General features: G+C 32.4%; 4 protein-coding genes across 8 annotated transcripts; 2 read left to right on the plus strand and 2 right to left on the minus strand.

Annotated features, from left to right (window-relative positions):
- The first annotated feature begins 285 nt into the window (after window positions 1-285).
- On the plus strand, window positions 286-2645 carry LOC113397479 (nuclear pore complex protein Nup50). The gene is made up of 3 exons (XM_026635866.2): window positions 286-419; window positions 575-772; window positions 913-2645. Exons 2-3 carry the CDS (start codon window positions 602-604, stop codon window positions 2452-2454), a joined length of 1713 nt encoding a protein of 570 aa, XP_026491651.1. The 5' UTR covers window positions 286-419; window positions 575-601; the 3' UTR covers window positions 2455-2645.
- Window positions 2646-3216: 571 nt separating this feature from the next.
- LOC113397478 (protein lin-9 homolog) lies at window positions 3217-5420 on the minus strand. Of its 2 annotated transcripts, none has more exons than XM_026635863.2 (2): window positions 5319-5420; window positions 3217-4986 (listed from the first exon to the last, which is right to left on the minus strand). In XM_026635863.2, the coding sequence occupies exons 1-2, from the start codon at window positions 5335-5337 to the stop codon at window positions 3290-3292; spliced, it is 1716 nt and encodes a 571-aa protein (XP_026491648.1). In that variant the 5' UTR covers window positions 5338-5420; the 3' UTR covers window positions 3217-3289. The 2 variants fall into 2 exon arrangements, with proteins under 2 accessions (XP_026491648.1, XP_026491649.1); XM_026635864.2 differs by lacking the exon at window positions 5319-5420 and adding an exon at window positions 5168-5288.
- A 975-nt stretch (window positions 5421-6395) lies between these two features.
- On the plus strand, window positions 6396-8456 carry LOC113397472 (double-strand break repair protein MRE11). Its single transcript, XM_026635856.2, has one exon. It carries the CDS (start codon window positions 6578-6580, stop codon window positions 8438-8440), a length of 1863 nt encoding a protein of 620 aa, XP_026491641.2. The 5' UTR covers window positions 6396-6577; the 3' UTR covers window positions 8441-8456.
- A 952-nt stretch (window positions 8457-9408) lies between these two features.
- Window positions 9409-12441, minus strand: LOC113397492 (double-stranded RNA-binding protein Staufen homolog 1-like). 4 transcript variants are annotated; one of them, XM_064218392.1, is made up of 6 exons: window positions 12319-12441; window positions 11768-11852; window positions 10642-10860; window positions 10223-10522; window positions 9924-10080; window positions 9409-9710 (listed from the first exon to the last, which is right to left on the minus strand). In XM_064218392.1, exons 2-6 carry the CDS (start codon window positions 11843-11845, stop codon window positions 9445-9447), a joined length of 1020 nt encoding a protein of 339 aa, XP_064074462.1. In that variant the 5' UTR covers window positions 11846-11852; window positions 12319-12441; the 3' UTR covers window positions 9409-9444. The 4 variants fall into 4 exon arrangements, with proteins under 4 accessions (XP_064074462.1, XP_064074459.1, XP_026491668.1 ...); XM_064218389.1 differs by lacking the exon at window positions 12319-12441 and adding an exon at window positions 12194-12317; XM_026635883.2 differs by lacking the exon at window positions 12319-12441 and adding an exon at window positions 12170-12275 and having other exon boundaries at window positions 9942-10080.
- Between the last annotated feature and the right edge of the window lie 3376 nt (window positions 12442-15817).

Here is a 15817-nt window from a genome sequence, read left to right on the forward strand (position 1 = left end):
TTAGGAATCATTTATTAAGCCTAATAAACTACTTTTATGAAGTGATTAATGAAAATAATAAAACTTTATCTTAGAAATTAAATATCTAAAAAATGATTTATTTTTTGTTAAGTATTAAATTTTGTTGAAATCGTTTTCTTGAATTTCAATTTAAAGCACAATCAATTTCAAATTTACTTAAATATCATTTAAATGTTTGGTTTATAAATATGTATCAAATTCAGATTTATTTTTTTATCTTGTTTCTTTCTAGATTTCTAGTTCAACTGGAGCCTGAACAAAATCAATATTCTTTCATCTTTTAAATAAAACCTTTATCATCTGTATTCGGTATTGCATTTTCGTTTTCGCTTAAGATTTAATAAATGGCATATCAATTTTTTACTTTTAATTTCAAGTCAATTTCAACATATAATTAGGTACGAAAGTTATTGTGGAATATTTTATAAAAAAATAATTATGTTAACGTATATTAGTTGAAATTGTGTTTTCAGTAGTCGTCGCACTAATACCGCATAACCATAAGATTCGGCCTAAAAGAAATAATGAATATATAAATTATCTATAATTTTAGAAAAAAGTGTGCCCGTTGCCCTGAAAAATGTCGGTTAAGAGACAGGCAACAACCGAGTTAAATCATGAAAATTGGGACCAGGATGATCCTGCCGAACAAGAAGAGGAAACAGGTGGTTTTAAAATGGCTTCTAAAGAAGTTCTTGAAAAACGTGTAATACGGACCGCTAAAAGACGGTCACAGGCCACCGGTGAAGAGGTAATATTGCATATTCACTGCTCTGTCGCGTTATTAGTATTATAAATACATATTTTGATTTTGTGACTTCAGCTAGGTATACAAATACTTATAACTAATAATTGTGTTATTTTATTAATTATTATTTTTTAATTTTACAGGCAAAAAAGAGTGTATTTAGTGGATTTAGTGGTTTTAATAAAACACAACCAACATCGTTTGATTTTCTTGCCAAATTAACCAATGGAAACAATGCTTCTAATGTATCACCCCAAAAGTCTGATACTTTAGCAACATCTAATACATTTAATGCAACATTAACAGGGGCAACAAAAACAAGTTCTCTGAGTAGTGGAATAGGCAGTATGACAAGAACGTCAACACCTTTAGCTAAATCAGCTTTTGGAAAACCAATGAATGAGACATCTTTATTTGGAGTAGCCACAACCACATCAGGATTTGGACAGTCAGTGTTCACCGCTTCTAAACCTAGTACAGCAGCAAATGAGAGTGCATTTAAAATGCAATCTACACAAAGTGCAACTTTCAATACAACAACTTCAAAACTAAATACTAGTGCTGAAAAACCAGCTGCTCAGATATCTTCAAACATATTTGGATCATCATCCACAAGTGCTAATAATACAAAATCTCTTTTTACTTCCACAAATACTAATTCAACACCATTTAAAACACAATCAGTTTCAAATTCAAAACCAAATGAAGAAAATAAGTCAACAAATAAGTCTGAAACTCAAGAAGATAAAAAGTTGATATATTACAGTAAATTAAAAGGTCTAAATGAAAGTGTCTCAGCTTGGATCAAAAAACATGTTGAAGAAGGTCCTTTATGTATTTTAACACCTATCTTTAAAGATTATGAGAAACATTTAAAAGAAATTCAAGGTGAATATGAAAAAAGCAAAATTGAAAATACATCTGATGATAAACCAACAAATGGTGATAAGAAAACTACATCACCATGGGCTGGTAACACAAATTCCTCAGTATTTTCCACTTCAAATGTATTTTCAAATAATAAGAGCAGTACATCATCTCCAGACAAAATATCAAATTCAACAACAAGCCTAAACACTTCCACCACCACTTCAACAAATAACTTTACAACTACAAGTCCACCGAGTAGTGGATTCTCATTTGGAATAAAAACCTCATCTGCAAACACATCACCATTTGCTTTAAATACAGCAACCACCACAGCAAATGCTAATGGAAGTACTCCCTTCTCATTTGGTATTGGAAAACCATTCAGCTTTAATTCAAATATTCAGAAAACTGAGGAACCAGCTAAACAAGCTGATGAAAATGAAGATGAACCACCAAAAGTTGAATACACACCTATTGTAGAAGAAAATAGTGTTTATGATAAAAAATGTAAAGTATTTGTAAAGAAAGATGGAAATTTTGTTGATAAAGGTGTTGGCACACTGTATGTTAAGAAAATAGAAGACAGTGGTAAGCATCAGTTGCTAGTACGAGCAAATACGTCTTTAGGGAATGTTTTACTGAATTTGATATTAGGTTCATCCATACCTACACAGCGTATGGGTAAAAACAATGTCATGATGGTTTGTATTCCTACTCCAGATGCAAAACCCCCACCCACATCTATTCTTATAAGAGTAAAAACATCTGAAGAAGCAGATGAACTATTGGAAACATTAAATAAATACAAATCATAATTTTTTTTTTAAATGCTACTGTATATTCTTTAAAAATTAAATTAAAATTGAAGATTCCATATTTTGTAATTGATTTTAAATGTGCAATTTGCATATCAGTTTTAAGCAATTAAATGTTTCAGTTTACATTCCTTTTAAATTAATTTTATAATAATCTTGTAGATCAAAACATGTATGTAAACCTAATGATATTGTACCGTTTTATTTTACCTGTGCCCTGTAAGTTTTTTATATATAACTTTATTATATGAATAATATTCAGGAATAGTATAATAGCACCATCACTAGACCAACGAATAAAGAAAATCAACTATCCTATAAAAGCTAGCTAGCCTAACGACAATTTGTCATTTTCATAAAATATTGGTAATTTTACCTAATTATTAGATTAGCTGTTTGATCTTTCTAAATATAGATGAAAGTACATGGCATTTTTAAATGAAGTAAGAATTATTTGGACTTGCAAGTAAACTGTATATTAAAATTAAGAAAAAAATAAAAAAATATTATTGTAATTCTATTTAATTTTTTTCCTACAGTCCTCTTGAGAACATTAGCACATATTTATTATACAAAAAGACATTTTATATGAACAATACAATAATGTAATGCTTTCCTATGTTACATAAGCATAATTTTATTGAGAATAAATTATATTTCACATGTTTATGTTTAATAAAATGGAGAAAATATAACAAAGACCATAAATATTACATATATAATTGTATTTATCTCATTTTTATAAATTTTGTTTAACATTAAGCACATGTCTATAAATTCATAAAGCAATAACAAGTTATAATTGATATTTTTAATCTCAGCTATATTAGTACTTTTATGTGCCTGCCATATAACTACTTGATATCATTTGACCTAGGCCCATCTGAATTCTTTGCATGTGAAGTTCTACATTATTTTGAAACAGTCTTTGATATTGAGGCTCTAGTTTCATTTTTATTTGGTCCATAGTTCCTTGCAAGACACTTAATTCATAAGCATTTTGATCGGAATCTGAGAGACTTTTAACCTGTAACATTAAAGCAGTAAGGTCTGTTACAAGATCTATAACATTTGATTCTTTAATAGACCCATTGTTATTTTTTTCTACAAGAACTGCCGCTTCTTCTCTACATTTTTCCCTTAGATGTGAAGGGGCCAACATTGCAGCTAAGCTTGGCCCAGGTGCAATTTGCTGACAGTACATTTGAATTTCATTTATATATTCTTGCAAATCCATATTCATTCTTTCAAGATCAATAACAGTTGCTGCATATTTTCTTTCAAAATCTTCTGGCATTCTTTGACCAAAGGATTTTCTCTTCTCTGCCTCACAATTATATTCTTTTAATCTATTAATTTTACCTTTTTTAGCTTGTAATATCTTATTTAATTTAACAATTAATTCCAATAGTGGAAATGGATAACTACCTATTTTGGAATCAAAATGTTTTGACAAGTCATTACATCCAATCATGGGATCACTTTGGCTATTATTCTTGTTTGGTGCAGAGGGTTGGTAGAGATTAAATATTTCTTGCATTACATATCGCGGTCTAAATTTTTGAGTTATGCTAGATAAACATATAGTGTCAGGTGGTTCATTAGACAAAACTTCATAATCTGGGACAGAATGCGTTCCCAGTTTCGGCCTCTCAAATGTGATTCTATATGTATTATTAGATGTATCAACTGCATCTATACAACCTGTGAACAAACCATCTTGAGGCTTGCGTAACCTTGCTGTGACTTTAGTTCCTACAACTAACTGCATAGGTATTTCATTAGGCAAATCTTTAACACATATATCAGCAGTTTTTCGCTGTTGTATATATCTAATCAATTTTCTTTTTCTTTCAAGTTCTTTACGTTCTTCAGCAAAAAATGCTTGAGAACATCTCCTAGGTTTACCCATCATTCTTCGTATTTTTGCCCATTGAACTTGAGTTAATTTTTTGTTGGTTAACTGGGGAAATGATTCTTTAAGACATATCATAAAGTCATTTTCACCATCAAAGAGAGCCTTATCAATGTTACTGTAGAAGTATTCAAAACAAACCCACTTATGAGCTTTTGGCAATTTCAACAGATTTCTCAGCCTCATACCTATCCGCTGACCACTCTTGCGATCTGGTGATTGATTACTCACTTTATCTTCATTTCTTTCAACATTCTTTGGTGTTTTTGTTGGAGATTTTTGTTTTTTAACACTAGATTGTTTGTTGGGAGTTTTTGCCAATATCTTAGGAGTTCTTTTTGGAGATTGTCTGGGTGGCGAAGTGTTAACGAAGTCATCAACGAATATAAATCTATTTTTTTTTCGAATACGAGCAGGCATTCCTCTGGCATTTAATTTCTGAACTGGTTCACTTGGCGCTGGTTTTGGCGGTAATTTAGTACCTACTCTGTGAAGTCCCAGAGCAGCTGGTCCAAACGCAGGAGGCTCTTCATCTTCATCGGGCAAATCAGTCTCCATCGGTTCATCTTTAATTCGATATTGAAACTTGCTTGAATTTTTTTCATCGTTATGATTGTCTGGAGATGAAACAATAAATTATTTAATAACGCTAAAAGCAAAATTGTCAGATATATTTTGTAAGTCTACTATCTAACTAAAAGTCAAGTGACGAACAAGTATTCACTATCAAATTGAAAATAAATATTAAAAATAAAGTGACAATTCGTCTACAAATTTGAATTTTTTCAAATTTTGAACCTTTGGTGTAGATCATACATTCTAAAGTAGATGACTCTAGACGGCTTTAAAAAAGATCATACTTCGAATTTTTTTCAGAGAATTTAAATTAAGTATTGTGGGCATAGAAAAACTATACAATTATAATATTAAAAAACATAAACAAACTTACTTTCCCATTTATCCGCCATGTTGATGTCGTAAATTTGATTCAATTTGAAGATTGAGAGCGCCAACTTTATCAAATGACAACGTATGTCTTTACATTATGGTTTCGCTAATCGCTATACACATAATTTGACAAGATATAAAATTGTACTTAATATTTTGTAATTTTAATTGTTAAGTTCGACTAACCACAAAATTTAATAAAAATATTTGAATATTATAATTTAATTGTGATTTTTTCTAGTTTTAATACTTGAAAATTCACTTAGCCTTTTATTAATTACATTTGTATCTGATATTACCTATTTTATTGAAACCATTTTTTATAAGTAAGAACTGTGAAACTTAACGGTAGCTTCTCTTTTATTAAAATATTTCTTAATATCAATATCATGAACGCTAATTTGAAATTTTAAATTGAAAATATTTTAGTTCATAAAATATTATGTATGTATATAACATACAATTTTTTGTTAACAAATATTATAAGTGTAGTGAATACGTTTTTTGTTATTGGAACAAAAATATTGACTTCATACATTCTAAAAAGTATTTATATTTGATTAATGTTAATATGTGATATATTTAGTATAAATCAAATCTAAATATAATTGTGTATATAAAAATAATACTTATGAAAAATATATCTATGTATTAATGTTACATTTTCATGATATACGTGTATAATATGTAATGTATATATGAATATTATCAGTGTCAATAAAAGAAAACGCTAATTAAAATTAGCGTGGGATAACTAATATATAATATATTTAATATTATATAATTTACATTGCCAAAACGAATATTTCTAATACACCTTATTTAATATTACGTGAAAATTGCGATGTACCTATTTGTATTCGATATTTTATAATTTTTTGTAAGGTTCAGCCTCATGTAAAAACAACTTTGACAAGCAGTGATCAAAATGTATCGTAAATAAAGATTCGCATAAATATCCGATAAAAATCACCGTGCTCTACTTAAGTTTTGAAAATTTTAATGAAGCTCTTTTAGTACCTTATAAAATTCAGTTTGCTGAAACCGAAATAAGAATTGGTAGCATTGTGTTATTTGTCAAATGTCAATTTTTGACTGTTGTAGTTTGTACTGATGTCATTATTTACGTTTGAATACAAATTACAAATAAACATTGAGTCGAGACAGTTGGTTTACACTTTCATTGTATACAAATTAAAAACAATAAAATATCCCATTATCACCGATTAAAACTGTTTATGATAAATTACTTCTGTCAATATGGTGCAAAATGATACTGATTCTTGGTCGTCAGACGACACCATAAGAGTTTTAATAGCTTCAGATATACATTTAGGTTATCTTGAAAATGATGCTGTACGTGGAGAAGACAGCTTTATTGCTTTTGAAGAAACCCTTTCTCTGGCCGTAGAATATGACGTCGATTTAATTTTGCTTGGTGGAGATCTTTTCGACCACGCAAAGCCGTCCCCTAGTTGTATGTTCAAATGTACCCAGATTATTCGCAAGTATTGTTTTGGAGACAAACCTATTAATATCGAAGTATTATCTAATCAGCTAGAAAATTTCTCACGAATTGTTAATTATGAAGATCCAAATCTTAATATTTCGTACCCCATTCTTTCAATTCATGGAAATCACGACGATCCAGTTGGACAAGGCAGTGTCAGTTCTTTAGACATTTTATCCATTACTGGCCTTGTTAATTATTTTGGGAAATGGACAGATTATACTCAAGTCCGAATTTCACCAGTGCTCTTACAGAAGGGTGAAACAAAGTTATCATTGTATGGATTGAGTCATTTAAAAGATCAGAGACTTGCTAGGCTTTTTGCAGAAAAGAAAGTAACATTTGAACTCATCGAAGATGGTAATGATTGGTTTAATATCTTGGTGTTACATCAAAATAGGGCAGATCGAGGGCCCAGCAATTATATTTCGGAAAATGTCTTACCCAATTTTCTGGATCTAGTTGTATGGGGTCATGAGCATGACAGTCAAGTTTTTGCTACAAAAGATGTAAAAAGGGAAAATGAAAGTTTCTTCGTTATCCAACCAGGAAGCACTGTAGCTACATCATTGGCAGCTGGAGAAGCCCTACCCAAGCATTGTGTATTGATGCAGCTACATAAGAAAGAATATATATTAACACCCCTTCCGCTTAAAACTGTGCGCCCTTTCATATTTAAGACAATAGTCCTTTCTGAGGAGAATATCGGAGAAGAGGGTGTAAATGAAAATGAAAAAGTACAAAATTTTTTAAAGGACAAAGTTCACCAAGCAATTATTGAAGCTGATGCAATTCGAAGTGGTGACCCAAAACAACCTGCTTTACCACTTATTAGGCTGAGTGTTTTTTATGAACATGATGGCCAAGATTTTAATCGTGTTAGATTTGGTCAAAATTTCAATGGCCTTGTTGCAAATCCAAATGATGTTCTCATTATGAAAAGAGAAAAAAAAATTCGTGAAAGAAAAGAGTTAGGTGCAAATAACACCGAAGTTGATATAGGTGGGGTGGCTGCTGAAGCGACTGATGTAGAATCCTTACTTCGTGCTTATTTCGAGGCGCAACCGCAAGACCGTCGACTCTCAGTTCTATCAGTACGAGCAGTTACCGAAGCAGTTCGCGACTTTACGTTAAAGCGTGACGACGACATTTTTCGTCGCGTTTTAGATGCTCATCGTAAACATTGCGTGGATTTCTTACTCGAATCGAATGCCGAAACTCCAGAGGAAGTGAGTGACAAAATGAAACTATGTAAGGAGTCGCTAGACGCGGCCGACGCCGATCTTCTCAAGACTCTTATATCAACAGCGTCTAAGAAAGCAGAAGTCGCCAAACAGTCTGCATTGGCTAAACACGAGTCGATCGTGGTATCAAGCGACGAAGAAGCGCCACCAGGGCGAGGTCGCGGAAGGGGCGCGCGTGGTGGCCGTGGACGTGGCCGTGGTCGCGGTCAAACGCGTACGGCATCCCCACCTACGCCAGCGCCGGTGCAGGAGCGTCGCACGCCAAGGAGAGCAGCAGCACAGAAATCTTCCTCTAAGTTACAAAGCCTCATAGCAGAGAGATCATTTAGACGTCGGAGGGAATCATCAGACATTGAAATTTCAGATTGAATAAACATGAATTCTAGAGTTGTTTTTGTCAATTTTTTCAAGTTTTGTGCATTACATAGTAGTATAGTTTACACATTTGTATGCTATATTATGTTAAGAATATATTATCCTCATTTAATATAAATCACATTTCTTTTGAATCATGATAATAAAATTAGTTGTTTGGTCTTATAGCAGGTTAGTTAGGTCAAATCATAATTATTGTATGGGAAATTTTATGAAATATATCATAATATATAATTATCAAGTTATAATAATATTTTTGATTGAAAAAGCAAGGATCAACTTTAGCTCCGATGGAGTATTTATCCTTAAAATAAATGACTTAGTAACTTTTAGAATGTTACATAATAATTGTTTACATTTTACTATTTTGGGCTTATGGACCATTATTCCATAATATATACTTATTAAGCAATATTGAGAACATTATGGACTATTTTGGATTTAAATAAATATCAATCTATTGTTATTTTATAGAATTTTTGAATTTCAACGTAAAATTGTATAAAAGTTATTAATTATTTAAATTTTTTTAATTTATTAATAATAATATATTATTTAAAAATCTAGAAACAGTATGATCATCTCTTAATCAATTTTAAAATATTTTTTATTTTAGTTTTCTTTAATAATTTAGGTAAGTTGTTGTAATCTTTTATCCACCATAATGACTTAGAACATTACAGGTGTTAGAAAAAATATCAAAACGAATAAAAACCAAAAATTAAAGGGATATAAAAAAATTGATTGCAATGTGACATGTTTATATAAATTATTAAAATATATACATGTATAGATAATATCAGTGCAATGTGGCTGGCTTGAATAAAGATACATCCAAGAAATTAATAATTATTCCACAATTACTTGTTTTTTTATTAATTAAATGCTTAAACTTAGTCTTATTCTATTATTTTTTTATTCTTATAAATGGTTAATGAAACTGGTAATTAAAATAAAAGATAATTATTAATACCAATATAATCAATGTTTTCGAAAGTTTAGTAGATTGTGTCCGAGGCAGGAACCAGCAGCATACGACGCAGGTAGCGCAGCGCAGTGGCGGCGGCAGCGTTCGGTTCATGACCGGCAAAGGCGAGCGTCGGCGAGGTAGGCGTCAAGCGGTAAACGGTAAGTCCAGAGGTGGGCAAATCGGGGCGCTCCACGCGCAGGCCTAGTGCATTACACACCAACTCCAGCGTCTTCTCCGCTTCACAGCTCTGTGTAGCCGTCAATGCCTGCGTTCCCAAAGATCTATGCTCTTCATCTAAAAGAATAAATTATAAGAATATCGATCATGATTGTGATATTTTAGAACCCTACCGCCATTATATATTGTTTAAAAATAATAGGTCTATATTTTCAATCTATTATTATAAAGTTAGAATAAAGCGTAAATAATGGTCAACATATTAAAATGATTAATGAATAAGACACAAACAGAAAAAAAAGGCGGCAGGACATTGGGTTGGGTTGTTACCAATGTGTGTTAGCAGACCGAGGTGATAGTTGGAGAGGCGCTGTCCAAGGTCGTGACGCCAGGACGTGGGCTCACAGCGTTCTGCGAAGCGCTGCAAAGTCGCCTCTGCGCGCTTCTCCTGAGATCGCTTCTCATGAGCGCGTGCCAATGCCTCTTCCTGCCGACGGTGACCAAAATGTATTAATTAAAATAATTAAGCTTTAAAAAAACATTATAAAGACCATCTAAAGATCGCATTTATAATCTTTAATTTGATTTGAATCATGATGGACCATTTTGACCATGTTTGAATGAAATACCTCCACGAAATCTCCAGTTAGTCTTGCGAGGTTTTCTCGCAGATAGGAGTATAAGTTTTCCGCGGCAAGTTGTCGCGCCGCTTTCTTTGTAGTTGAGGTGGCCTGTCGCTCGTGCATGCGCAAGCGCGCGCGCATTGTGAAACGACGCTGGTGCGGTGGGCCTGTGTCGCTCACCAGCTCATATTCCGGCTCACCTAGTCGATATTCTTCACACAATTCTTTTAGAAGTGCAACGTAGCTGCGCGAATCCACAGCCGGGCCTCCGGTAGTTCCACAGGGGCCTCGTGATGGGCCAGCTTCCTGCATTAACGAACGACACATATTAGAAATAGCTTTACTCGGAACAGTGATGGGTTAATATCACTGTTGGCATAATTATAATTATATATTAATGATAAAGTTATAATCAAAACTACTACCAGAGCAGGATCATCTGAGGGCAAGGGCGGCGAAGGAGGTGGCGGTGATGGCGGCGAGGCAAAGGGCGGCGGAACTTGGATGCCGCGCGTGTGTAGTTGCATAAGCATACGTCGAGCTGCCTCTTGTTTGGCTTCCTTTTTAGATCGTGCCTGTCCAGTTACTGTAATCCCATGTGCTGTGCAACGGTATTCAAATGTGGCCTGATGTTGAGGGCCTGACTAAAATATATATTTTAATAAATATATTATCAGAAATATATACCAAGTTTTGACTTGTCTGTTGTAGCTGTCTCGCATACCACTATACCATACACTAATTATTTATTCTAAAAAACAATGCTTAATGCATGCTGTATTTTTGGTATGAAGGTAGTATGAGTTAATGATTAGACATAAATTGGGGAGGAAAGGATTAATAGGTATTGTATGACATTGATCATACAGTTTGTCAATTATATGTTGTTATTGTAAATTACAGGACTCAAGTAATTTTTTGGAATAATGATTAGGCGGTTAAATATCAAATGTTTCGGTACTTACAAATTAACACCACCGCAGCAAAAAAAGGGTTGGGTTTAGAATTCTGCTGCACAATTTTGGGGAAATAAAGTGTTGTATAATGTATAATAGAGGTTTGGTCCCTGAATATGTTTGGTGTGGTTTCTTTTAATCATTTTGCTTTTAAATTCATACATTTGATTGTGCAAAATTGACACAAAACTAACTCTGTTAATTCTGATTCAATACGGTATTGTCAGTCTTACCCCTAGTGTTATTTAAGAAACCAAGGGCACGAAGGGAAGGAACCTAATTTTAAGGTTAGAATTACAATGTATATTTATATCTCAGAAACAGAGCATTTTAGGTTAGATTATTATAGCAATATTAAACAAATATTGTTTTAATATTCACAAAATTTTTGCTGTGGTGGTGATAATATGTATTAGTGTTTCCTTTTAGACCTAGTTCAACATTTTTAGTTCTCAGATTTTTTATTACTTTAAATTATTAGTATAGCTATTATTATTATAGATATTAATCAGCTTCTTAAATATAAATTATTAATATCAATGTTACTAGGTATACATTTCTTCTTTAAAAGTAAAAGGCATAGAAACAGTCTTACTTGAGATATGCATTCATAATTGGGCAATTGACCTAACTTGATCATCAGCTCTTGCAACACCGTCACTGCTGTTTTCATTTTCGTGCTAAGAAGAATAAAGATAAGATTATTTGAATAATCGATTTAGATCAATATAAATAAGCGCTTTGGCCTTCTTGGCTGGATTAGTGAGTTACTTGTAAACAATTCTCATAATCAATCAACATAAATGACTCATCCACAAATCTATACAATTAGTAGAAATTGTACTATTTCTACTAGCGTATTGTACAAAATTATTTATGATAATTATGTTAAAAGTATTTGCAACTAGTACATAATCTTTTCGTTCCGTAAAATCGAATCAATAATTATTTGGAGGGCCGCTTTTAAACACAAATAAATAAATATTTTGTAAGATACCTGATGTTATCATTAAATACCTACAATGCGAAAAAGAAACCCCGTCACAAACAAAATAGAGTAGACAACTTGACAGTTATGTGCACAATATTATATTAAATTACTGTTATCACTTCATTATAATTAATAAATCTTAATAAATGACGTACATGGTTGTGTATTATATTGTTGTTTAATGTTTATTTTTTGATTCAATAGCCCGTGTTGACAGCACTTGTATTTTTCCCTGACATCAAACTGACCTCAGTGATGCCAACTCCTACAAAATGTTCCCAAGGACCTACTTAAAAGTTCCCTATATGTCAATTGACAACCCCTAAAGTTTTTGGGGTTGGGTTTAGAATAATCCTTCACGATTTTAGGGGAACAAATTGTTGTATATGTTAGAGGATTGGTCCCTGATTACAACAATACCACTCGCGTCCTGCGAAACTGCACCATTTTCGAGAAAATTAAGAAAAACTATCATAATCTATACACGCGGAAATATGTCAAATAGATCATAATATCACTATAAGAGCAGGATAAGTAACTATTTTGTTTAAGTTCGACAAGGATGCAATATACATAAGGTGCTTGTCATATGTCAAAACGCTAAATGAATGTGTCAAATATCACGAATATGTTTTGACATTATTCATATTTAAATATGTCGTTCGTTGTTTCTTTTTGACTCGCTTTATGACGAATGAGTGCTCATTTTGTTTGTTGTGATTTATTTCGATGATTTTGCTAGAAAGCTTAGATTTACACATTTGATTGTATAAAATTGACACAAAACCGACTCTGTTAACTCTGACTCAATATGGTCTTGTCGGACTTACCCCTAGAGTGTTACCAGTGTTGTGTGTACCACTCTAGGGGTAAGTAAGATTAGTTTTTGCCAATATCTCAGAACGAAGCAAATTCGCATGATGGGAATGGTACCAGAGCATAGGGAGAATACTCATATCCTTCCCCACAGCCCTACTACCCCCTGCTCCTGCAGCAGATTTCTAAATCGCAACCGCTGTTGTATTTTTGTTGGTACATTTTATGTATTTACATGCATTCATTTATAACCTAATAATATTAAGGATACTAAAAACTTTCCACTTTACTTTACTAAAAAACATTCCACCAACCCGCATTGGAGCAGCGTGGTGGAATATGCTCCATACCTTCTCCTCAACGGGAGAGGAGGCCTTAGCCCAGCAGTGGGAAATTTACAGGCTGATTATGTTATATGTTATACTAAAAACATTCGTACATTAATTTTAGTTAATTATAAATAATATTAATTATAAATAATAAATGTACATACATCCTAAAACCCCTATACACCTTGACTTTTCTTGAATTCCCCAAGTGGTCATTACTATCATATTGGTATAATAATGGAGATCTAAGAAAAATTTAATATTTGATGTGGTAGTTATTTTCTTATGTCGTGTCAGATATTATAATTATTCTTAAATCTGCATGACATGAAATAAAAATAATTTAAATTTTTCCAGTGCTTGTTTATCCTCAAAAAAAGTTTCACCAATATCTAAACAAATGAAATGACATTTATGCTTAAAAAAATAATTAAAATCTTAAATTGGCAATACCGTAGAGAAGTAAGGTCTTAAGGAGAAATGCCGACTGCCGCATTTCTCAGGCCTTCACTCGCAATATTGTACCGGTTGTACGAAATTAATAAGAGTACCAGTAATTGCCAGAAACGGCGCACTACTGTGGTTATTTTAAGTTACGTAAAATTACTTTTATTTATTAATTAGGATTCATCAATCTGAGTAATAAATTAATTTAAAAAAAACCTCTTTTGAAGATTGATATCTTCTATAGATATTTCCTAGCAGGTAGGTGGGTGTCTTGAATAGATGCTTTTTTGGGGTTCCATACCTTTAAAGGAAAAAAGGAAAGGGACGTGTAATCTGTTGACCTCTCTCTCAGCCGAAGGACGTCCACTGCTGGACATAGGCCTCCCCTAAAGATCGCCACAACGACTGGTCTTGTGCAGCTCGCAACCAGCGGCTTCCCGCGACCATCACCAGGTCGTCGGATCACCTTGTAGGGGGCCTGCCCACGCTGCGTCTTCCGGTCGCCACTCGAGAACTCGTCGACCCTATCGGCCGTCGGTTCTCGGCTCAAGGTCACCTAAAGTGCAATGGAGAGAGCTATGCTCGGAGTTTCTCTGCGCGATCGAATCAGAAATGAGGAGATCGCCGGAAGAAATAAGGTCACCGACCTGTTGACCTAGAATCATGAAATTTGCCAAGAATCAATATATTGTAGTACAAGTATAAGTAAATTGTTGTTATATCAGTATAAATTTCAGTACAAATAATTATTTTAACAATATTGATCTGTGAAATAAAAGCATACATTAGTTATAAAAAACCCCCGGCCACCTTAAGGCAACGAAATAATTGAATATTAAAATTAAAGGTTAACAGAACGAACAGACTTTTTTTAAATTGAACCGAGAATAACTATGCATATGTATATTTTTTTAATTGAACTAAATATAACTAATCAGAAAGTATATAAAAGAAAATTAAAATAAATCCTTTTTTTATACTTAAGGGCAAATATTATTTATTTAAAAACATTTTATGGTGTAAAATCATTGTCTCGTATATTCTAATAAATTTGTGAATTATTATTAAAAATGATTTGGCAGTTAAAAGTTCACATATTGTTTTATCAGGCATGTTATAGCAGGCAGGCAAAGTAAACTCACACGCAATGAGCTACGGGTACTGTTAAAAGTGAATAACTGGTTGGACATTACAATTATTAAGTAATATAGACACATCCTTTTTAAAAAACAATCGCGATTAGCTAGAGTACCCTTTCAATGTGCTGCTTCACAAGGAGAAACAATATTTTACATTGCAAAAGTGCTGCACGTTAAAATTTAATTTAACCAAATAGTTATGTTTTAACCGACCCAAAAGAATATAATTATATAGTCTTTGTTTTGAGAATAGGTTACTCTATTTTAAAACCGGGAGTGCATTGGCTGAAAGTCATTCAGGCCATAGATTGAACGGCGCTGTTTAGTCAAAGGCTAGCCTGTTAATTGAATGGCTAATCGAGCTAGTTGCTGCGACATTGACATATAAAATAATATATTACGTAAAATTTATTTGTATCATTTTAACAGAGAATATGCCTTACTTTATCGAACTGTTAAAATAATTCAAATATATTAACTTACGAGGTTATTGCAGCAAATTCTCACAAGTAACTTCAAATATTAAAGTTGATTTTTACATTTACATTTTATACAGTTGATAATAGTTTATACAGTTGATTTTTACAAATTAATGGTATTCTCTTATTTTTCGCTAAATATTTATAATATTATTGCCGTAAAAGAATAGTGAAAATACAATAAGTCCTTAACAAGTCTTTTTCTTCAAGAAAACTGTCATATTTGCCACTTTGAACCTAAAATATGTGTTATGTATCAAAAAGAAATGTGTTGTTCTATATGAGTACTCCTATTGAATTTGGATATACGTTACTAATTAAAATCGATCATAAAAAAAGAAAACTTTTGTTTATAATTCATTGTTTTTATTTCACAAAATATAAATCTATATTAACATTTAATATTATCATTGGTGGTCCCCTAATGTTGTAACGACTTATTTA

Source organism: Vanessa tameamea, chromosome 3, assembly GCF_037043105.1.
Source record: "Vanessa tameamea isolate UH-Manoa-2023 chromosome 3, ilVanTame1 primary haplotype, whole genome shotgun sequence".
NCBI lineage: Eukaryota > Metazoa > Arthropoda > Insecta > Lepidoptera > Nymphalidae > Vanessa > Vanessa tameamea.